Source organism: Pelodiscus sinensis, chromosome 11 (genome assembly GCF_052426305.1).
Source record: "Pelodiscus sinensis isolate ZL-2025 chromosome 11, ASM5242630v1, whole genome shotgun sequence".
Lineage (NCBI taxonomy): Eukaryota > Metazoa > Chordata > Testudines > Trionychidae > Pelodiscus > Pelodiscus sinensis.
Window position 1 is genome coordinate 32362092 of NC_143062.1, and position 23440 is coordinate 32385531.

The following is a 23440-nucleotide window of genomic DNA, read 5'->3' on the forward strand; positions in this document are numbered from 1 at the left end:
AACCCCCCATTTTTGTACCAACCCCAGAGCCTAGAGGGGATCCACAAAATCCACTAACCCTGGAACCCCAGAGGAGTAAATCTGGCCTATGGGAAGCCCTGAGCTCCAGTCCTATCCTGTCTTCCCCCCCCTTGCTCTATGGGGCTGGAGCACCAGAGGAGTGAGTTTTCTCAGATGGGGAACACATCAGGGAGGGTGAGGGTTTTTTTTTTGAAGGGATGTGGTGTTTTTGTTTTGCTTTTCACTTGTATGGTCTCTAACTGATTTTTCTGTGGGTCAGTGATTGCTGACCCAAAAAAGGTCCCTCACCCCTGCCATAAATAAAGAAAACATGGCAACCTATTGTGTTGGACATAATTTAATATTTTACTTTATTTAAAATGAAGTTTGATAATGAAACATGAGAAAGTTAAAGCACTTAATCAGTTTAATAATTTAAAATTAATATTTTCTTTAAACTCTTCTCCTGAGCTGCAGCACTAGCAAAATGGGTTGGATATAATTATGTAATTAACGAGTTTCTATTAGCAACTGGTAGAATGTACGGTTGCCAGATATCCGGTTTTGAACCGGACAGTTGAGTATTTGAGCTTTCTGTTTGGGAAACAAATTGAGAAAATATAAATGTCCAGTATTTTCTAAATACAGTAAAACTCCCAACTGTTCGGCATCCAGTGGTCCGGCACTCCTGATAGTCCGGCACCAACTGGAATCCAGAAGTGCTCCAGTCAGCCAGACAGTTGGAGCTGCTCTGCCCCCAGCTTCCCCAAGTCAGCCGCTGCTGAAACTGACCAGTGGCTGACTTGGGGTAGCCGGGAGCAGAGAAGCTGGGGTGCTGCCGGGTTTGTCCTGCAGCGCCGCTCAGCTGACGGGCGCTGTGGGACAAACCCGGCAGCACTCCAGCTGCTCTGTCCCTGGCTTCCCCAAGTCAGCCGCTGGTCAGTTTCAGCAGCAGCTGACTTGGGGAAGGCGAGGGCAGAGCAGCTGGGGTGCTGCTGGGTTGGTCCCGCAGCGTCACCCTCTCCCACACTGCGCAGTTCCCCGCCGACTCCCTACTCCCACCCCTACCCCTTCCCCTACCCCAGACCGCTCATAGCCCCCCTTCCGGTACTCCGACATATCTGATAATCCAGCACCCCCTGGGTCCTAAAGGTGCCGGATTATCAGAAGTTTACTGTAAAATGTAATGTAGATTGTGATGTAATGTCAAGTGTGTTGGTATTTTTGTTGAAACCATCTGGCAACACTAGTAGTAAGGTTTGCTTTGAGCCAGGTGGGTCACAGGCCAAAAAGTTTGAGAACCACCGTGTTAGGGGGAATGGGAGAGCGCTGTGTTGCGGCGGGATGGGCAGGCAGGTGGCAGTGAGGCAGGGCTGGGGGAATGGCGGCCCCAGCCTTGCTGAGCAGATAGAACAGCCTCAGGCAAAGGTGGCCAACAGAGGGTGGGCCATGGCAGCCGCGCTGCCTACCATGATCCCAGAAGGTAATTTCTATAAAACGTTTAATTAATCTTTAGCTGATTTTGTTAATCATCGCCTGCAGCTCTTTACAAACTAAAGTGTTGCATGAACAATTAAATAAGTTTTAAATTAAAACGTTGAATTATACCAAAATACAAAATACACATTTACAATAAAAGCTACAGTATGAAACAAGTAACCACATGAATATAGCATTTTACAATGTTAGTTATCTCTCAAAACAGGCAAGTAAGGTATTAGCCTTACTTTGCAGATGAGAAAACAGACACAGAGAAATTAAGTGACTCTCTCAAGGCTACAGAGGGAGTCAGTGTACTCCACCTCTCAGTGTGGCTGTTAGATACTACACAGTCATCTCTGTACAGTTCCAGAATTTGTTTACAGTGCAATGCAGCTGGAGACGGAATCATGGAATACAGCATATAACTTCTCTTAAACAAAAAAAACACCACATCATCTAGGATATGGAGTATAATTGAGAATTTGGAATAAGAGCATATGAAACTAAGTAGGGATGTAAAATTTCGATTCATTGGCTAATTGAATAGTCGATGCAATTTTCATTGACTATTCGATTAGTGGATAAGGGTACCTCCACCTTTGAAGTGTAGCAACAGCCCAGAGCTGTATCTACACTTCAAAGGCAAAAGTGCTGTAGGAAGCATGAGGTCAGTGGGGGGACTCAAGCAGTCCTCCGTTGGCTCCATGCACCTGACAGCATTTCAAAGTGGCAGTGCCTCATGGAGCCTTGGGTCACTTGAGTTACCAGCTGACCCCGGGCTCCAAGCAGCATTAGTACTTTGAAATGCCGCAGGGTGCCCGGTGTCAGGCTCCAAAGCAGCAGTGCCACATGGAGCCTGGGATCAGTGGGGGAGTCCCCAGTTGACCCCGGGCTCCACATGACACTGCTGCTTTGAAATGCCGCGTGCATCCCAGAGCCAGCTGGGGAATCCCAGCTAGCCCCAGGCAGCACGCAGCATTTCAGAGCAGCAGCACCACATGGAACCCGGGGTCTGGCCCTGGTATCCACACCGCGCTGCCACTTTGAAGCACCCCTCTTCTACCCCCCAACTTGTTGCCTCTTTCTGATAGAGGCAGCAAAGAGGGAGGAGGGGAGGCAACTAGTCAACTAGCATATCGAATAGTGGACTAGTCGTTTACTTTTCTAAAACTAGCTACTTTGTTTTGAAACAATGGAAAGTAGTTCCAATTGTTCACCCTATCTATGCTAAATGCAATGGATATTAGCAAGTACAGCCAACTAGTATGTGAGACTGTGTATATATCCTGCAGCATAGTGTGCAGGATTCTAATTTTTCATAAAATAAATACACTGTACAAAAAAGCTTTATGAAGTCCAGTGCAAAACAGGTGGTCTTAAGCTAACGGTCAATTTGCCAATTTTTTTTTTCAGCACAGTAAGGCAAGGAGAAAGAGGACAATGCTGATTTTTCAGATCATAAAAGTTGCATTCTGCTTAACACTGTAGTGAACATTCTCTTGGAATCATCTGAGATGTGACTTTTTTTTTCCCCTCCAAAGAGGTTTAACCTGTCAGTTAAAAACATCCTACTTAACCTTACATGAAGCATGTGGCTTAGCTTTTACCATCTTGCTACCAGAAAAAGATTCCCAATTTCTTCTTCCAAGATGCCATTGCTGATAATTCAGTCATATTTGAGACTCAAAGAGTTCAGAGCTGTTTAACTTATCTTCTTCATATAGTAAAATATTTTCCATAAGCTTCTTTTTTTTATCATTGATCTTTATTTCCCAAGAGGTTTCTTTGGCTAATCCTGAAGGGGGGGAGGGGGAGGAAGAGGAGTGAAAGAAAGGCCCAGATATTTAGCAAAAGTTCACCTGTGGCTAATGCTGATATTACATATAACTAGGGAGATGGGAAATAATTCTAAATCACTTAAATTTGACTTCTAAACAGGACATTAAATTGAAAAACTAGATAATTTAAATTACCTCTATAAAGTAACTGGCAACTTAAAAACCAAGGAGACAAAATATGTCAAAATTTGTAAAAGGAAGGTTTTTCAAAGACTGCAGGTCTGTCTAGGCATTTATATTTTTCCTATCACCTTAGTAGCTGAGCACCTTACAGAAATGGTAAAATAATTGGGGACTAGGGATGTTAAAAAATGGTTAATTAGGTAACCGTGGTACCACTGATTGTCTCAACAGTTACACACTGCAGGCTCTGCGGTATAAGTGTGATACTGCAGAGCCCACAGTGCATCTAGCTCCCTGGGATCAGAGCTGGCTGCTCTGTAGGCTCTGCAGCATAAATTTGATACTACAGAGTCCACACCACAAGCTGGCTCCCCTGCATTTAACCACTAACGCAAACTGATAAGCCCAGGCTTATTGGTTAACGATTTAAACGGCTATACCATTACATCCCTATTGGGGACATTGTGTCATGGTAATTTAATGATCAAATATTGATTGGTCTTAATTCGGATCTTCATTCCCCAAAATCACCTAGATTTACCTTTTGAAGAACATGACAGGTCCAGGTTTGCATTGTTTGAAGGAACCATTCTTTCTGCAGGAGGTACCATTTCCAAAGTGTTTTTATTTTCATTGGATGCCATATTTCTTTTCTGGAAGCCACTTGAACATATTTCATCATTGCTCCTGGAATGAGAGGATGTAGCATTTTTTGGACTGGTGCAGCCACTGCTAGGTGGACCATATGCAGAACTCTCCACAGGATCCCATACGAAGCTACTTGATTCATCCGATTCACAAGGGACCCGTGACATTTGTCCATTGTAAGTTTCAGGTGGCAAGTCTCTTAGTAAAGGTGGGGATGAATTTGAACACTTCAGGGACCTTGCCTTTGAACTGTCCTCATTGCTATTATGACTAGCAGTCTCGTCATCTGTTTCTTCTGGAATGTTAATGGAGAATCCAGAAAAAGTGCTACCTTCAAGAATGCTGTGATCTCTTATTTTACGCTCAGCCATTTCCATCATTTCGTGCACCTGTTCAAGAAAACAACATCTGTTAAGCAGTTGATCAGTGCCCATGTCCTTCTCCTTGGTGGATATTAAAAAAAATCATATCTAAGCTGTGGCTTAGACCTTGGTATTTAAAGGTATGTCTACACAGTAGGGCTAAAGTCGAATTAAGCTACACAACTTCAGCTACTTCAATTGCATAACTGAAGTCGAAATAGCTTAATTTGGCTTTTGGTGCTGTCTACACAGCAGGAAGTTGAAGGAAAAACATTCTTCCTTCAACTTGCCTTACTCCTTGTAAAATGAGGGTTGCCATGAGTCAGAATAAGAAGTCCTCCAGCTCTATATTATTTAGAAATAAAGGCTTGTAGTGTTGACGCACACTGTGTTATTTCACTGCTATGTAGACATAGCCTAAGAGACAGAGAACTACAAGCTGAACTTCTCTGGTCCAGCAACATCCATGGTCCAGCATGATTTTAGTTAATTGGATGACTACTTATCATGAGTGTGGCCAAGTTTCCCATAGTCCCATGCAGTTTGTTTACAGCCACCAGTCCTGGCTTTTAGTGTTCTGTGCTGTTATTTACCCTAAATGTCTTCTAAGAGCCCAGTAAGCAGTGGAAGTGTTGGTAATGCTGCTAGACAAATTGACCTTCCATGGTTGGGCAAATTCTCTGATTTGGCACCAGTCAGGTCCCGAGGGTGCTGGATTAGAGAGATTCAGCCTGTAGTAGGGCATACAACACTTACCTCTGTTATGTCAGGATTCTTTTTCCGCAGACAAATGCAGATGGCAGTGGCAAAGTGAACAGCAATTTCTGCTGGAAAGTGTCCCACTTTCCTGTCTAGATATTTACAGCATATTTCCTTGGCAGCAAGATTTTCAAAGGTTTTGTGCTTGGAGCATGAACATTCTTTTGCTGTTTGAATTTCATCAGTAATTACATCTTTCTGTTCAAGAGGAAGAGATACACTAGTGAAAATGATTTTTAAAAAATTATTCATTCCTATCCATCACTTTAAGAACTCAAGACACTCCCTGATTACTTGCTATACCCGGTGTAATGTACTGGCTTGTGTACAACTACTAGTGCCCCCTTAGTGCTGGCTTACAAAAGATAAAAAAACCAAAGAAACTCCCCTTTAGCTCGAATGGTAGAAATCTGTGTTTTAAAAGCGGAAAGCTTGATACTGTGTGCTTCATAAGGGCTGTATGCATGTAGGCAATGTTTTTTTACACCAGGCTCCAGTAGTTCCAGGTAGACTTCTCAATATTATCAGGCCACTGATAAAAATCAGAGCAGTGTACAGCAGCCTTAGTGTGTTAATTAACTTTTCTAAAAATCTATGAATTAAATCCTCTTGTCCCTGATAATAAAGTCATCACTGAGACTTGTCATCTTTTCACTTTTGGAATCCATTAGAAAGTTGCTGAAGCATTTGTCAAGGACAGAGGCTATGTCTAGACTTCAGGTTTCTTTCAGAAGAAGCTTTTCCAGAAGAGATCTTCCAGTATCCACACTGCTAAAGCACATTGAAAACATTTTCTGCTTTTTTGAAAGATAGCATCCATACTGAATGGATGCTATCTCGCATTTAAGCTGTGATTACTATGGACAGAGCGGCCACTAAGGCACGTGTGCTTTTTCCTCTTTCCTCTTCTTCCAAAAGAACTCCCTCTTCCCCATCCACACATGCCTTTTTCTTAAAGAACTCTTTTGGAAAAAGGTTTCTTGCTCATAGAAAGAGGATTACCAATGCCAGAAAAACCCCTCTGTTCTTTCAATTTTCTTTTGAAAGAACACGATTGCAGTGTGGACGTAATTGAAGTTTTTTCAGAAAAATGGCTGTTTTTCCAAAAAAACTCAGTAGTGTAGACTAAGGATGTTAAAATGCGGTTAATTGACTAGTCTCTGGAATTTCTGTCGACTAGTTGATAGGCACTTCCGCATTCCTCCTTTGAAATGTACAAGAGACCCTGCTGGGGCTCTTGTACATTTCAAAGGAGGAATGCAGAACTCCCATGTACAGCCCGGGGCCAGCGGGAAGTCCAGCTGACTCCGGGCTGCATGCAGCGTGCCTGCTTTGAAATGCACAATAGTCCCCAGCAGGGGCTCTTGTGCATTTCAAAGCCATGGAGCCCAGGGTCAGTGGAGGACTCACAGTCCCCCGCTGACCTCCGGCTCCATGCCGCTAGGAGCCAAGGGTCAGTTGGGGAGTCCCTAGCTGATCCCGGGTTCTGGGAAAATGCTGTGGGGAGCCCGGGGTCAGCCCGGAGTTCCCAGCTGACCCTGGGCTCCATGGCTGCCCCTTTGAATCGTGCAGAGGAAGTGTTTTAAAGGGGCAGCCCGCCGCACAGGATCGGCTGTGCAGTGGCTGCCTTGGAGTTTCAAGTACCCCCTCCCCCTTGCTGCCTCTATCTAATAGAGGCAACTACCCACCCAGAGAAATAAAAAAGCAAATTGAAAGAGCCAGACGAATACCTAGAAACCAACTACTTCAAGACAGACCCAAGAAAACCAACAATAGAACACCACTTGTCATCACCTACAACCCCCAACTTAAACCTGTCCAACACATTATCAATAAACTACAGCCTATATTGGAACAGGATACCATACTCAAAGAGGCTCTGGGAGACAGACCCATAGTCTCCTATAGACAACCACCTAACCTCAAGATGATTCTTACCAACCACCAGAGGACATACCACACTAATACCAACCCTGGTACCTTCCCTTGCAACAAACCCCGTTGCCAGCTTTGTCCACATATTCATTCTGCTGATACCATTATTGGACCTAACCAAGTGAGTTATAAGATCAAGAACACATATTCCTGCGCATCCAGAAATATAATCTATGCTATCATGTGCCGAAAGTGTCCGTCTGCTATGTACATTGGACAAACATCTCAGACACTTCGCCAAAGGATTAATGCCCACAAAACAGATATCAGACAAGATCACAAAGAGAAAACAGTTTCTTGCCACTTTAACCAGAAAGGACACTCTCTAAATGACTTAGCCACCTGCATTCTGCTACAAAGACCTTTTACATCTGCACTTGAAAGGGAATCCTCTGAACTGTCATTCATGTTAAAATTCGACACTTGCCAACAAGGACTTAACAAATCTTTGAACTTTCTCACCCATTACCAAGACAGTTTCCCCAATTATCACCTGTAATACCATTAACTCACAAACATCCCACTCTCCCTACCTTTAATATCAGCAATTCACAGACACTTATCTTCCTTCCTCCCCCTTCCCACCCCCCCGCATCCCCCTTCTGTTCTGCAATGTGATTTGTCCTTTTCATATTTGTTCATTTTTTTTAATTGTATCCTTTGGTATATATGGTTGTGACTACTTTCTTCCACCATTTGATCTGAGGAAGTGGGTCTGGCCCACGAAAGCTCATCATCTAATAAACCATCTTGTTAGTCTTTAAAGTGCTACATTGTCCTGCATTTTATCTCATTACTGTAGCACTGTATGCAAGACACCGGGCCAATGTCATTTATTTTGCCTTTCACTTACCAGATAGATAGGGGTTCTTCCTTCATCCATTGCCTTAGTGCCTGTCAGCATCTCTGCTAAAACCTAGAAAACATTTTTATAGGCAAGATAATTTATTTAGATGACTTATTCGAAAAACTGGAGTTTGTAACAAAGATAATATTTAACTGTTGGAGCATTTTAAGCTATTTTCCTTCATTCTTAGGCAAGATGGGCACAAACCAATACTCCAGATCTGAACCTTTGAGACAATTTAGAGCAAGGTACAGATTCGAATCCAAATTCTATAGCTTGGGCCTATCTTTATATATTACACTGTAAGAATAGTAGAAGGTTATTGTGTTCTACAGAGTTCACTGAATAGATGAAAATTTAAAGTGCAATCTGAATTTTAAAAAATGATGATATAGGCTGTCATTTATTCTCTCTATACCATGTTTGTAGATTGTCATTTATTTTTATTTGTGTTGGCTGAGTTTCCAAACCAAAAAATCATTTTTCTAAAGTCCAATGCTGCAAATTAAACAAACAGAACCAAGCTGTGGTCTTTCTGATTCTTCCACCATAACATAAAAAGATTTTGTAGCTAGAATATAGTGATAATTTTACAGGTGGTGCACAAAAAGTATAATCCAGCTCTCTCCAACCCACGCTATATTTGGAGGATGACCGGGATTAAAAACATGTTCACAATATTCAATACATTTAGCACATGTGACTTGAACATAAAGTCAAAACTTGTATTTTTATTGCATAACGTGGTAACATGTTCACATATCCATTTTTCCTGACTAGAAGCACCTTACATGATACTGAACTGGTCATAACCACACTTTTGAGATGATAGGCCATATTTTGACCTTGAATGCGTGTGGACAATTCTCTAACTGTGAAAGCAGGCTCTTTGCTGGCCAGGCCTCTCGCGCGTATTGCCATCCAAGCAACAGGTCAACTTCCCCTTGATGGAAAACCCTTACACTATGTAACTTAAAGATCAGTGAAGAACAGGAACCGAAGCCAGACATGAAAAGTTCAGGTAAAGCTTTCTCTATAAAACAGCTTCCCCTCCTGTATCAAATTGAGGAATCCCAAATAAACACTGGAAGGCAGAATACGAGCCAGGTCCGAGGACTGATCACCCGAGGGCCACCTCCCGCTCACCAAACCAAACGAGTTCCTGTAGAGCATAACGTATACCAAACATAACGTATACCAAATATGTTGTTGTTATTGTTGTTGTTTGTGTGTCTGTTAAATGTAAGTATTGTTATTTGAAATTGTTTAGAGGTATTGTTAAGTAGTAGTGTTAAGAGTTTTAGCTAAATGATTAGTCTTATAAATTAGACTGATGTAAATGTAACTGTTAATAATCCCTGGTCCTTTGTTAACAACTATTGGGATTTAGAAAAACCTCAAGGAATTTTCTTTACTGTATTGCATTTTGCTTATTGGTCATTCGAATAATTATTTGGTGCCTACGTATGTAAGAAATTGATAAAATAATAATTTATACATAGAAGCCCTTTAATAAAAGTTTAAAAGATATTCAGTAATAGTTTGCCTGTTTTTGCACCTCCCTGGGACTAGCCAAATTTCTGAACCTTTTACTTTATTCCACACTAACAAGATACAAAGCACTACCTAAACCTATATTAATCATAGATAACTTCAACACAATTTCCTCCTCTCCTTTCACATGAGCTGATATGAGGCATATCAGTTGGTTTCTTGGGACACAAAGTAGCAAAAACATCTTTAGGAAGATCAGGGATTCAACATAGTTCCCTTTAAGGTGCGTGCCTACATGGGTGCGCACCAAGAATTCAAACCCACCTACCTCCTCAGTAGAGCCACGCAGTGGCTGCTCCTGGGCAGGGCCGTGTGCTGGGAAGCTGCCCCTCTTTAGGAGCAGCTGGGCAGCCACCACGCAGCCCTGGCCCTAGCTTCAGCTGTGGCCAAGGAGGGCTGTGTGGTGGTTGTCGGAGCCAAGCCCATGATGTGGCTGCTTCTGGGGTTGGGGCCACAGTACTAAACAAAAGCACCGTGGCCCCGGCCAGGAGCAGTTGCAACATGGCCCCAGCTCCAGACCCAGCACATGGGGCAGCTGCCTGCCACGCGGCCCATCCCCGGGTGCAGCTGAGGCAAAGACTGTGTGGAGCCACGGCTGCGGTACTAAAAATAGCACTGTAGTCCCCACTCCAGTCCCGGTGCACAGGGTGGGGCTGCGGGGCTGCCCCATGCATGAGCATCTGGTATGTAAGGCAGGGAAAGGCTTTGCTTTCCCAGACTGCCAAGCACAGCCCCGACCACACTCCGTCCCCAGAACGCCTGCTGTAAGCGTTTGGAGGTGGCATGTTGCTGCCCCCAATGCCCGTCCTCCCTGTGCTCCGGGGCTGGAAAGGCAGGACTGGGCCAGGTCATTTGGTGTGTCCTCCTCTGGTGCTGAGGGAGCTGGGGCCATGCCACACACTCTCTGCCCTCCTCCCTCCCCAGGGCTGGAGAGGCCATGCCACATGGAGTGCCCTTCTTCCTCCCCCGGTGCTCCGAGGCTGGCCTGCACCATGTTGTGCGGTGTGCCCTCCTCTGGGGCTGGAGAGGGAGAGGAGGCTGGGGCAAGTGCACACCCACCTGCTCTCCTCCTCTCCCCATATTTGGGAGCAGGAGCACATGCATGGCATGCTGCCCCATCTCCCCATGGGGACGGGAAGGGGCAGGGCCTTAGAAGAGGAGGCGAGGCTGATGGTGGGACTGGAGGTGTGCCTCCCCCAGCCATGCCTTCACTAACTGCCCATGGCCCTGTGTGCCGGGACTGGAGCCAGGGCCACGATGCAGCTGTCCTTGGGCCAGGGCCATGTTGCTATTTTTAGTATTGGACTCTCGGCACCAGCAGCCATCACACAGCCTCAGCCCCAGCTGCTCCCTGGGTTGGGCCACATGGCAGATGGCTGCCCTGTGTCCTGGGACTGGAGTCGGGGCCGCAGTGTAGCTGCTCCTGGGTTGAGGTACTAAAAATAGCACCACAGCCCTGGCCCAGGAGCAGCTACACTGCAGCCTGGCTCCAATCCTAGCACATGGGGGAGCCACCTGCCATACACTCCCGCCCCATGTGCCAGCACAGGAACTGAGCCGTGGTGCTGTTTTTAGTACCACACAGACCCAACCCCAGCAGCTGCCACATGACCCTGACTCCAGCTGCTCCTAGGGCAGGGTTGTGCGGCGGGCAGCTGCCCCATATGCTGCAGCTGGAGCCTGGCTGCGATGCTATTTTTAGTACCACGGCCCTGGCCCAAGCAGCTGCCACATAGCCCCAGCCCCAGCTGTTCCCAGGGCAGGGCCATTTGCTGCATGACTGTTCCATGTATCACAGCTGGAGCCAGGGCTACGGTGAGGCTGTCCTTAATAAGGCAGCCTCACTGCAGCCCCAGGTCCAGCTCTGGCAGCCACCACCTGGTAAGACTGTGTGGCTGGAGGCTGCCCTGCTGCAGGGCGTGCCCTAGGGCTGGGCAAACTGGGCCCATGCCCAGGGTGCTATAGCCAGAGGGTGAGGGGCAGCTAGGCATAGGTGCTGCTGGGCAAAGGGGGTGGAGGATACTGTGCAGTGTGGCAGGACATGCTGGAAGTGCAGGGTGGGGACTGGGGGCACAGCTGGGAGGAAAGTGCAGGGGTTGGGATGAAAGGGGCACTGCGCAGAAGTTAGGGGCAATGGGGGCACAATGCAGGGTTAGTGGTAAAGGGGGCACTGGATTGAGATGTAGGGGTTGGGTAGCTCATGGATGAAAGAATGGTGGGAGCAGGGCTGAGTGGTTTTCAGGGTGGGTGGGTGCAGGGTCATGGACCTTGTTAATTTTCCCTTGTTTTAGTATTTTTTTCTTCTATAACAATTTTATATATTTGTTAGTAACTGGTGGGTGCCATGGTGGCACACATCCGAACAAGCGCACATGACGTCAATATTGGTGCACAAGACAAAGCTCACTCCACTCATGAATGGAAAAATCTTCGAGGGAACACTGGATTCAAACCCACAATCATAAGACTTGGGTACACCACAAGTTGAGAAGTTTTTTTCTGATATTAACTTTAATTTGCTCCTAGTTATAAAGACTACTCTGCAGAAAAGATCTTGTAGACTGCTACCACATTTTTCCCTAATAGCAATTGCATTGAATTATATGATCCAAATTAGACTCATGTATATATTTCAGAACAGAATCTTACTTTCTTGCATTGGTTATTTTTTAATGGATATTAAATATCCAGCTGATCTAAGTGATTTATTTTTGAAAAACAAGACAACTTACTATTCCACAACCAAAGATGTCAATTTTTTGTGTTAGGTGTCCATGCCTGACCAAATCTTCTGGCAGGTAAGTGAGGGAAGCTTGTAAAATTTTGGTTTTCATCACAGCATAATCTGATTTTTTTTCCATGGAATACAGTCGGAGACCTGAATGTCCAAGTTTTGGTGTGAAGTTTTCATCCAGCAGAACATTGGAGCTGCATAAAGCAAATACCAACAGTGGTCAATCCACTCACACTTCAATGCAGACTCTTATGGCAATATGTGATTTTAAAGGGTACTTTTAATAGCTTCTTTATACAAATTCTTCTTTTGGTTCCTGTCTTGTATGTTGAAAGCCATAGTGAACTGAGATATAAATCAAGCTTCAGTATTACTACCATAGACCAGAAGGATTTTTTTTAGGAAAGTTAAGACAAAACCAATGTTTCCTCCTGTCTAATCCAATTCTTTATTGTCTTGTATACATTGTATTGTTAATTTGCAAAATATATAGGGACAGGTTTATTCCTGGTCTAAGTCCACTGAAAACAATGGATCATCAGGGATTAATTTGACCCATTTGATTTTGAGTTAAACAGCTTTACAGACTATAAGGAACTCCTCTGTTGAAGAGATCTGATATTGTTTTTTTCCCATTCTCTGGAAAGCTCACAATAGGTCAGGAAAATCCTGAATTCCTTTCTCAGCATTTACTTAGTCTTTACTCAGTCCAGATTCTGCTACCATAATGGACTCGAAAGGCCCTCAGAATGAGTCTTGCCTCCTCATAGATGAGGGTACATCTACACTAGCTCGTTAGTTCGAGGTAGGTAGGGTAATGAGGGCAAGCGGAGTTGCTAATGAAGCCCGGGATTTAAATATCCCGGGCTTCATTTGCATGTTCCCGGGCGCCGCCATTTTTAAATCCCCCTTAGTCCGAACTCCGTGCCCGTGGCTACACGGTGCCTGCGGTGGAATTCCACGAGGAGTAACGGTAGTTCGAATTAGGATCTTTAATTCGAACTACCTACTCTGTGCTGCGGGTAGCCGCGGGCACGGAGTTCGGACTAAGGGGGATTTAAAAATGGCGGCGCCCGGGAACATGTAAATGAAGCCTGGGATATTTAAATCCCGGGCTTCATTAGCAACTCCGCTTGCCCTCATTACCCTACCTAGTTCGAACTAACGAGCTAGTGTAGACGTACTGTGAATTAGGAACTCAGAAAATGGCCCCATGATATAAAACAAAAAGACCAGCATTTCTGTAATTTAAAACCTTTCTATCCTCACACAGAACAGAAGCACTCTGCTTTCCAGCTGCGTGGGGATACAAAAAGCATTGCCTGACAAAACTGGAAATGCATTTTTCTGATTATTACAGAAAAAGTATATATTAGTTACAGGTGATACCAAGAAAGGATTCATGGTGTAGGGCACAAGCAAATAGGCATTTTGGCCTATTAGATAAATAGATTTCAAGGCCAGAAGGGACCATTTTGATCGAACCTGACCTCCTGGATAACACAGGCTGATTAACTTCCCTGAATTAATTGCTGTTTGTACTGAAACATATCTTTTAAAATGCGCCCCAACTTAATTTAAAAATTGCCACTGATGAAATTCAACACTACCCTTCATAAACTTTTCCAATTAATTACCATCACTGTTAAAAATATACACTCTATTTCAGCCTGAAGTTGTCTAGTTTTACCTTCCAGCCACCAAATCTCGTATTTTTGTCTGCTAGATTGAAGAGCCCACTATCAAATTTCTATCTTCTATATAGATATTGATAGTCCAATCAAGTCACATTGTAGGTCTTTTTTCACCAGGACATTGGAAAGTGGAATTAAATAGATTGTTGAGCACAATTAGGAGCTTATGTTTGTTTGAAGAAAAATAAACCGTCCTTGAACTTGCATTCCTACACTCAGATCAATTTGGAAACACACAGGCTAAAAAAAGAACTAACAGAAATGTGTATTTTAAGGCAAAGCTCTAAAAATTATCTTGCATAAGAGCAAAGCTGAGTCTGTGAACAAATTTAATACTAATTTAAGTATGTCAGATAGGGTAAGATTGTTTTAAAATCAAAATAGCCAAATCAGTATAACCCTTCTGTGTTCGCAGTTACATCATTTAAAAAGTGCATCCAACTTATTCACCTTCCCATATAAGAATGGCTCTGTCATTCTTACCTTTATAGCAATATAACTGCATGCATGATAAAAGGGTGGACTGTGGTACCAGGTTAATTCTATAGGCATAGATGAGATGGTACAACTTTCATGTACAGAACAGACCTAAGACTTTTTCAGGGAATACACAACTTTCTAGTACTGGAATGGTATGGGAAATATTTGAAATTTTACATATAGGGGAAAGTGGAAAGGAATGTGCTTGGAAAAAAGCCCTTAAGAATATACTTTTGCCACAATAAAAAGAGAGGTAAATGAAATTTGGAGGGAAAATATTCAAAAGAGCAAGAGATAAGAGAAAGCAAATATATTCGGGGAATAATTCCAAGATCATATGTAGACTGGAAGACTTCAGCCATTTCTGTTTTTTTTTAATTCTGAAAACAACAGTTGAATGACAGAGTTGCAGATATGTTAATAAGCCAACAACCCTACCTCTTGACATTCCCATGCAGAATCCCAAAGTTATGGAGATACTGAATGGCTCGGATAAGTCCTATAGAAATCATGATGCGTTTCTCCCATGTTAATGGTGTAGGATCAACCTGAGAAAAAAAGAGGAAGAGGGTATGTTACTTTTTATGGAAAGAAGCATAAAATAGTTAGTTTTAAAAGTTCTCCTTCCATCACTGCAGGCATCGGCAAAACACTCACTAACCTACTTGAAGCAAGATGGAATAAATAATCTCATGCTTCAGGCAGAAACCAATTATGCGGGGGGTCAGGAAAGAACCATCCCATCCCCCAATTACAGCACTGCACACTCGGCCTGGTACATTACATGATGATGATATGGGTGAGGCAAATATCGCTTTCCTCTGGAACACAAGGTATTGGCTACTGCTGGAGGCAAGACACTCATCCACTCTGGTTCATCAAATCCTTTGTTTCTATTGAAGAATTCACAAGTGTCCTTTCCATTGGCCTGTTAATTCTCCTGAAAAGTGGCATTTCATAAGCTTCCCCCTATAGCTGCTGACTTCATACTATATTTCAACAGAGGACTCCGACGCAAATGAACGTTATAGTTGATTTTACAGCAACATATTGCCAAAACTAGTGCATATAGTGCTGCATAGCTGCACATTTTACAGCTTGCTTTTTCTTAAAAGAAGACAAGAGCTGCATGGTAGAAACTCTCCGTACAGATGACCTGCCATATGTGGAATACAAATATATCTGTATGTAAAAAGATTTGCAATCTTTCCTGTATTTGTGACTGATGTATGTTCATATTCCTTTGTTCTGCTACTAATGATTCATGTGGTGGGGAAAGAAAAGAAAGAAAAGAAGCTACCCATCCTGTGGGAAAGATAAAGAAGAGAGGCTTCCTCCACCTGAGTACCAAGGATGTTAAATTCCAGGTAACTGACTAACTGAATAGTCAATGCATTTTGCATCGACTATTCGACTAGCTGATAGGGCGTTTCCGCCTTTGAAGTGTAAAAACAACCCTAGGGCTGTTGCTACACTTCAAAGGTGAAAGTACCACACGGAGCCTGGGGTCATCTGGGGACTTCCTGCTGACCCTGGGCTCCATGTGCCGCTTTGAAATGCCACCACAGGAGCCTGGTGTCAGGCTCCTCCCAGCATTTCAAAGTGGCAGCACCATGTGGACCCTGGCTCCCCAGCTGATCCTGGGCTCCACGTGGCGCTGCCACTTTGAAATGCCAGGAGGCTGGCATCGGGCTCCTGCGGCAGTGTTTCAAAGCAGCAGCACCGCATGGAGCCCACGGTCTGGCCCCAGGCTCCACGTGGCGCTGCCACTTTGAAGCCCTCCCTCGTTTGCTGCCTCTTTCTGATAGAGGCAGCAAAGGGGGAAGGAGCGACTAGTCGACAAGCTTGCTTATGCTTGCAAATGCTTATCCAATAGTCGACTAGTCCTTCATATCCTTAATGAGTATTGGCAAGGATGTGTTGAATACTCCTAGAAAATAGGAATATAGGTCTTGCCCAAATTGCAGGAGTATTACGTAAAACCCCAAAAGAACATAGTAAAATATTTCAAAGAGATACAAATGCTTTTCATACAGTAATTGGAGCCCAAATCATCTGCTTACTTGAGACTGGAGTCTGTCTTCAAGAGATCCATTATCCATGAAGGGGTATATCAGACAGTGATATCCATTTTCTAGTGAGAAACCCACTAGTTGTAAAATGTTAATGTGACAACACCTAAAGCCAAATACCAACAAGCGAAATGAGAATAAAGAAAAACAATTTAAAATGCCAGTTCTGGATCAAATTGACAATGAAGGGTGCATCTACACAGCACCCTAAACTTGAAACAAGATATGCAATTTCATAGAATCATAGAGTACTAGGACTGGAAGGGACCTCGAGAGGTCATCAAGTCCAGTCCCCTGCCCTCATGGCAGGACCCAGTACTGTCTAGACCAGTGGTTCTCAACTGTGGGCCATATGGCTTCCCAGGGGCCACGCCCTACCTCTAGGGGGCCACATGGAAAAAACAGAACATTAGGTACATTATGTACCTTTTTTTCCAACTATCAGCAGCTATGAGAGGGGCCACAGAGGTAAGGGAGGAAGGGGGCCATGAGCAAAAAAAGGTTGAGAAACACTGGTCTAGACCACCCGATAGACATTTATCTAACCTACTCTTAAATATATCCAGAGATGGAGATTCCACAACCACGCTAGGCAATTTATTCCAGTGTTTAACCACCCTGACAGGTAGGAATTTTTTCCTAATGTTCAACCTAAACCTCCCTTGCTGCAGTTTAAGCCCACTGCTTCTTGTTCTATCCTCAGAGGCCAGGAAGAACAAGTTTTCTCCCTCCTCCTTGTGACACCCTTTTAGGGTATGTCTACACTACCACCCTAGTTCGAATTTCCCGGGCTTCATTTGCATCTTGCCGGGCGCCGCCATTTTTAAATGTCCGCTAGTGCGGACTCCGTGCCTCGTGTAGGCTTCCTATTCCGAACTACCATTACTCCTTGGAGTAGGAAGCCTAGTCCGAATTACCCAGTCCATGCCGCGTGTAGCCCGGGCTTCATTTGCAACTCCGGTTGCCTACATTACCACCCTAGTTCGAACTAGGGTGGTAGTGTAGACATACCCTCTGATACCTGAAAATCGCTATCGTGTCCCCTCTCAGACTTCTCTTTTCCAAACTAAACGAGCCCAATTCTTTCAGTCTTCCTTCATAGGTCATGTTCTCTAGACCTTTGATCATTCTTTTTGCTCTTCTCTGAACCTTCTCCAATTTCTCCACATCTTTCTTGAAGTGTGGTGCCCAGAACTGGACACAATACTCCAACTGAGGCCTAATCAGCGCAGAGTAAAGCGGAATAATGACTTCTCGTGTCTTGCTCACAATACACCCGTTAATGTGTAGAATCATGTTGGCTTTTTTTGCAAGTGTCACACTGTTGACTCATATTTAACTTGTGGTCCGCTATAACCCCTAGATCCCTTTCTGCCGTACTCCTTCCTAGACAGTCGCTTCCCATTCTGTATGTGTGAAAATTATTGTTCCTTCCTAAGTGGAGCACTTTGCATTTGTCCTTATTAAACTTCATCCTGTTTACCTCAGACCATTTCTCCAATTTGTTCAGATCATTTTGAATTATGACCCTGTCCTCCAAAGCAGTTGCAACCCCTCCAAGCTTGGTATCATCTGCAAACTTAATAAGCATACTCTCTATACCGACATCTAAATCGTTGATGAAGATATTGAACAGACCCAGTCCCAAAACAGACCTCTGTGGAACCCCACTTGTTACTCCTTTCCAGCAGGATTGTGATCCGTTAATAACTACTCTCTGGGAACGGTTATCCAGCCAGTTATGCATCCACCTTATAGTAGCCCCATCTAAGTTGTATTTGCCTAGTTTATTGATAAGAATATAATGTGAGACCGTATCAAATGTCTTACTAAAGTCTAGGTACACCACATCCAGCGCTTCTCCCTTATCCACAAGACTTGTTATCCTATCAAAGAAAGCTATCAGATTGGTTTGACATGTTTTGTTCTTTGCAAATCCATGCTGGCTGTTCCCTATCACCTTATTATCTTCCAAGTGTTTGCAGATGATTTCCTTAATTACCTGCTTCATTATCTTTCCTGGCACAGAAGTTAAACTGACTGGTCTGTAGTTTCCTTGGTTGTTTTTATGTCCCTTTTTATAGATAGGCACTGTATTTGCCCTTTTCCAATCTTCTGGAATCTCTCCTGTCTTCCATGATTTCCCAAAAATGATAGCTAAAGGCTCAGATACCTCCTCTATCAACTCCTTGATTATTCTAGGATGCATTTCATCAGGCCCTGGTGACTTGCAGACATCTAACTTTTCTAAGTGATTTTTAACTTGTTCTTTTTTTATTTTATCTTCTAAACCTACCCTCTTCCCACTAGCATTCACTATGTTAGGCATTCCTTCATCAGACTTTTCGGTGAAGACTGAAACAAAGAAGTCACTGCCATTTCTAAGTTTTCTGTTACTGTTTCTCCCTCCTCACTGAGCAGTGGGCCTACCCTGTCCTTGGTCTTCCTCTTGCTTCTAATGTATTTATAAAAAGTCTTCTTGTTTCACTTTATTCCTGTAGCTAGTTTGAGCTTATTTTGTGCCTTCGCCTTTCTAATCTTGCCCTGCATTGCTGTGTTGTTTGCCTATATTCATCCTTTGTAATTTGTCCTATTTTCCATTTTTTATAGGACTCCTTTTTTATTTTTAGATCAAGCAAGATCTCGTGGTTAAGCCAAGGTGGTCTTTTGCCATCTTTCCTACACAGTGGAATAGCTTGCTTTTGGGCCCTTAACAATGTCCCTTTGAAAAACTGCCAACTCTCTTCAGTTGTTTTTCCCCTCAGTCTTGCTTCCCATGAGACCTCACCTACCAGCTCTCTGCCTTCCTGAAATCCATTGTCTCTAATTTGCCCTTCTCCCTTCTACCATACCTTAGAATCAGGAACTCTATGATTTCATGATCATTTTCACCCAAGCTGCCTTCCACTTTCAAATTCTCAACCAGTTCCTCCCTATTTGTTAAAATCAAGTCTAGAACAGCTTCCCCGCAGTAGCTTTTTCAACCTTCTGAAAAAAAAAGTTGTCTTCAATGCAGTCCGAGAACTTATTGGATAGTCTGTGTCCCACTGTGGTAGTTTCCCAACATATATCTGGATAGTTGAAGTCCCCCATCACCACCAAATCCTGCGCCTTGGATGATTTTGGTAGTTGTTTCAAAAAAGCCTCATCCACCTCTTTCGCCTGGATAGGTGGCCTGTAGTAGAACCCTATCGTGACATCATCCTTGTTTTTTACCCCTTTTAGCCTAACCCAGAGTCTCTCAACATGCCCGTCTCCTATGTCCATCTCCACCTCAGTCCACGTGTGTACATTTTTAATATAGAAGGCAACACCGCCTCCCTTTTTTCCCCTATGCAAATTTGTGCTATGCAAATTGCGTATCCCATTTCAAATCTATTTTGAAATAGCTTATTTCAAAATTTGGCACATGTTCAAAATTGTGGGGTGGAGGGATAGCTCAGTGGTTTGAGCATTAGCCTGCTAAACCCAGGGTTGTGAGCTCAGCCCTTGAGGGGGCCATTTAGGGATCTGGGTCAAATCTGTCAGGGATGGTACTTGGTCCTGCTGTGAGGGCAGGGGACTGGACTCAATGACCTCTCAAGGTCCCTTCCAGCTCTATGAGATGGTATATTTCCATATATAACATACTATTTCAAGCCATCCCTTAGCCCTCAGGTAACAAGATTTACCGGAATGGCAAAATAGTATGCTCGTTATTTCAAAGTAACAGGCGACATGTGTAGATGCAGGGTAGCTATTTTGGGATACCTCCAGTATCCCGAAATAGCCATTCAGTGTAGACATACCATAGAGAATACACTGTGTATTGACTCCTGTCCCTGGAACACACCGGCACAGCAGAATCACAATTGTTTCACATCGCTGAATATGAGGAGTGTACAAGGCTACCACTAAAGCAGAGAAGTAGTGGGGCTTAGTGCTGTCCCCTGCCACACTAGGTAGAGGTGAGGCTCCACTGCAGAAAGGAACTGCTCTGCACCTGCTTAAGGAAAGGCACTGTGGCTCCACTCCCCCAGCACGTAGGTGAACTTTGGAGGCAAGAGGCATGCTGCTTCTCAGAGCTCCTGCTGGGTCAGTACACATCTACACTATAATCAATGTAGAATGGTGTCTACAGGGCAAAATTTGGTCCTTAACACAGATCAAACTATTTCTTGTTATTTTGTAAAAGATCCGGTAATCCCCAGATAGACTGGGACCAGAACCAATTTCCAAAAAGCTACTTACCTAAAGCACATCTGTACTTCTGTATGAAAGAATCTTTGTATTGAATTCTGGCTTGTACATTCCATCTATGAGAAACGCCACAAAAATATACAAAGAAATCAATTGTCTGTCAGAAGTAATGACTTCATTTAAACTAGAACCAAAACATATTTTATAAATGGAAAAGCAAATAAATAACTAAAGGCTTTATCAGGCTAACAACAATTATGCATGCAGGTACTCATATTAGTAGTCCCACTGAAATCAATAAGGCTACTCATGCATAAAAGATCGCACATATAAAAATGTTTGTGAGATCTTGCTTCTCAGTAGAAATCATTTCCCCTCCTAAAAATAGCATTTCTGAGTACTCATCTGTTTGTATTAAATGACAACTGTTCGGCTGTGTCTATACTGGCATCCCTTCCGGAAAAGGGATGCTAATGTAGCACGTTGGAATAGGCAAATCCGTGGGGGATTTAAATATCCCCCGCGGCATTTGCATTAACATGGCTGCCGCTTTTTTCCGGCTTGGGGATAAGCCGGAGAAAAGCGCCAGTCTAGACGTGATTCTCCGGAAAATAAACCCTTTCAAGTAGGAATAAAAGATCCTCCGGAAAAGGGTTTATTTTCCGGAGAATCACGTCTAGACTGGCGCTTTTCTCCAGCTTATCCCCAAGCCGGAAAAAAGCGGCAGCCATGTTAATGCAAATGCCATGGGGGATATTTAAATCCCCCGCGGATTTGCCTATTCCAACGTGCTACATTAGCATCCCTTTTCCGGAAGGGATGCCAGTGTAGACGTAGCTCATGTTTAGAAGATGTTTAATGATTCCCTTCAAAAATAAATGAAGAAAAAGAAGAAGAGTAGGTACTTGCCTCTTTGAGCCTTTTAATGACGTATACTACATTGTGTCTCTGACCTTTGTAGACCTCAGCAAAAATGCCTTCATTAATTCTGTTCTCCTCACTGAAGCCATTGGTAGCATTTATCACTTCCTCCTGGGTCCACAAAAGGCTCCCACTAGGGAGATCAGCAAGCATTTCCTGCCGAGGTCTAGAAGAACCACAGGGCTAGAAATAGCAAAAAAATAAGTTTTATCTCACTGGAACTATTGATTTCTCTCTCTGCTAAGGACTTTAAGGGCCTTTTCAACACAGCCAAGTCATAGGAGCTGGTTACAACACATCTGCCCCCTAACCTGATTACAACACAGTACCAAAGCCAACTAGCAGTGTGGATAGATTCTGAGAAATCTAGTCCTGTATTTCTATCCAAGGCAAAACTCCCCTTGCCTCCTAGGACTCCAGGATGAGAGTCCTATAGGGATATCCCTTGAAGTTAGAAAATTCACATCCAGGTTTCCTCTCAGGTCTGTCTGTGATGTGTTGATATTCCTACTGAGTTCATTTTCTACTCCACAATTTTTCTTCCTTGATAGCAAAATAAACAAGGGTTGTGTAAAATTGTGACTGCTCTTCTACATGATTAGTCCCCACATTTTTTACAATTCTGTTTTGATAGCTTGCTGTTGTGAAAACTTTTGCACGAAGGGGGATTTTGCATTGAACACAGTTGATAATGTGAATTTTGTTGTAGGTACAGACTTTGCTTGGCAAAAAGACTTATTTTGTATTGAAATGTTGCCAATTTTGGGGAGAAGTTTCACTCCTTTGCCTCAAAAGTGGGTCCCTTTTAACTGAAAAATGTCCTATTTCCAAGAGAAAAATTCTTGAACTTGTTGTAACTTGTGTCTGAAAGGGCAATTTTAGAGTTTACATAGAAATGTAAATAAGCTCAGTTTTGGAGTGTTTTCAGTTACATTCCTAAATTTTCACATAGCTATAAAATAAACATTTTAACCATGTATTTTGTTTTGTTCTCAAATAGCTTAGCAAGCTAGATTTTTTAAAATGATCAGATGTTTATTTAAAGAATAGCATTAGGAGTGACACTAAAGGTGTGTCTACATTGTGATAAAAATCTGTGGCAAAGCTGCAGCTGGCCAGTGGTGAGCTCGTGGGGCTGGCTATAAAATTGCAGTAGAGAGATTGGGGCTCAGGGTAGAACCTGTGCTCTGGGACCCTCAAAACTCATGGGATCTCCAAGTCTGAAGGTCTATACTACAGTTTTACAGTTCCACAATTCAAACCTGAGTCAATTGACCTCAGCCAGACATGGGTCTTCTATTGCAATATAGACATACCCCAAAGTAAAGTTACAAGAACTATCACTCCTCATGCTTCAGGGTATAAATGCTGATCATCAACTGAATAAAGAAGAAATATTCTCTATGTTATACATTAAATATTGTATGTAGGTTCTTGACAGGAGCTTTACACGTACTTCTGAGGAATTTGGCATTGACTGCAAAATAATTTGTCCTTCCAGTCCAAATTGCTTCCAGTTTGGCAACTCCTCTGTTTGTTTTTTACTGAATGAGTATCTCCATTGGAGATTATAAATCACAAAGCATATGAAGGAAGAAATATTTTAAATATTAATGTGCCCCTCCTACATCCAGAGCCTGATAAGTCTTCTCAACATACACAGTTTCAAAACACTGACTTCCTTGCAGGGAGCTTTGCAACCATTGCATTTAATTACAGCCTCCTCATCTGGCTGGAAATCTTGTGTCACATTATATTGGACATTGACAGTGAGGTTTAGAGGTTTAAAACATAACCTGCTTCAAAATATTT

General features: G+C 43.3%; 1 protein-coding gene across 2 annotated transcripts in view; it reads right to left on the minus strand.

Annotated features, from left to right (window-relative positions):
• Positions 1 to 1484: 1484 nt before the first annotated feature.
• Positions 1485 to 23440, minus strand: part of IRAK2 (interleukin 1 receptor associated kinase 2) — a 48177-nt gene continuing 26221 nt past the window's right edge. Inside the window, exons 5-14 of one of the 2 annotated variants that reach the window (XR_012906466.2) lie at positions 21617 to 21811; positions 20759 to 20823; positions 16520 to 16634; positions 14895 to 15004; positions 12281 to 12476; positions 8001 to 8063; positions 5210 to 5410; positions 3985 to 4480; positions 2488 to 3277; positions 1485 to 2338 (exon numbers count right to left, since the gene is read on the minus strand). Coding sequence is in view for 1 of the 2 variants with exons in the window: in XM_006132819.5 (XP_006132881.3) it covers positions 3153 to 3277; positions 3985 to 4480; positions 5210 to 5410; positions 8001 to 8063; positions 12281 to 12476; positions 14895 to 15004; positions 16520 to 16634; positions 20759 to 20823; positions 21617 to 21811 (1566 nt within the window). In the remaining variant the exon portion in view is untranslated. Of the gene's footprint in view, positions 3278 to 3984; positions 4481 to 5209; positions 5411 to 8000; positions 8064 to 12280; positions 12477 to 14894; positions 15005 to 16519; positions 16635 to 20758; positions 20824 to 21616; positions 21812 to 23440 lie in introns of both variants that reach the window. The other variant, XM_006132819.5, reaches the window with a different exon arrangement.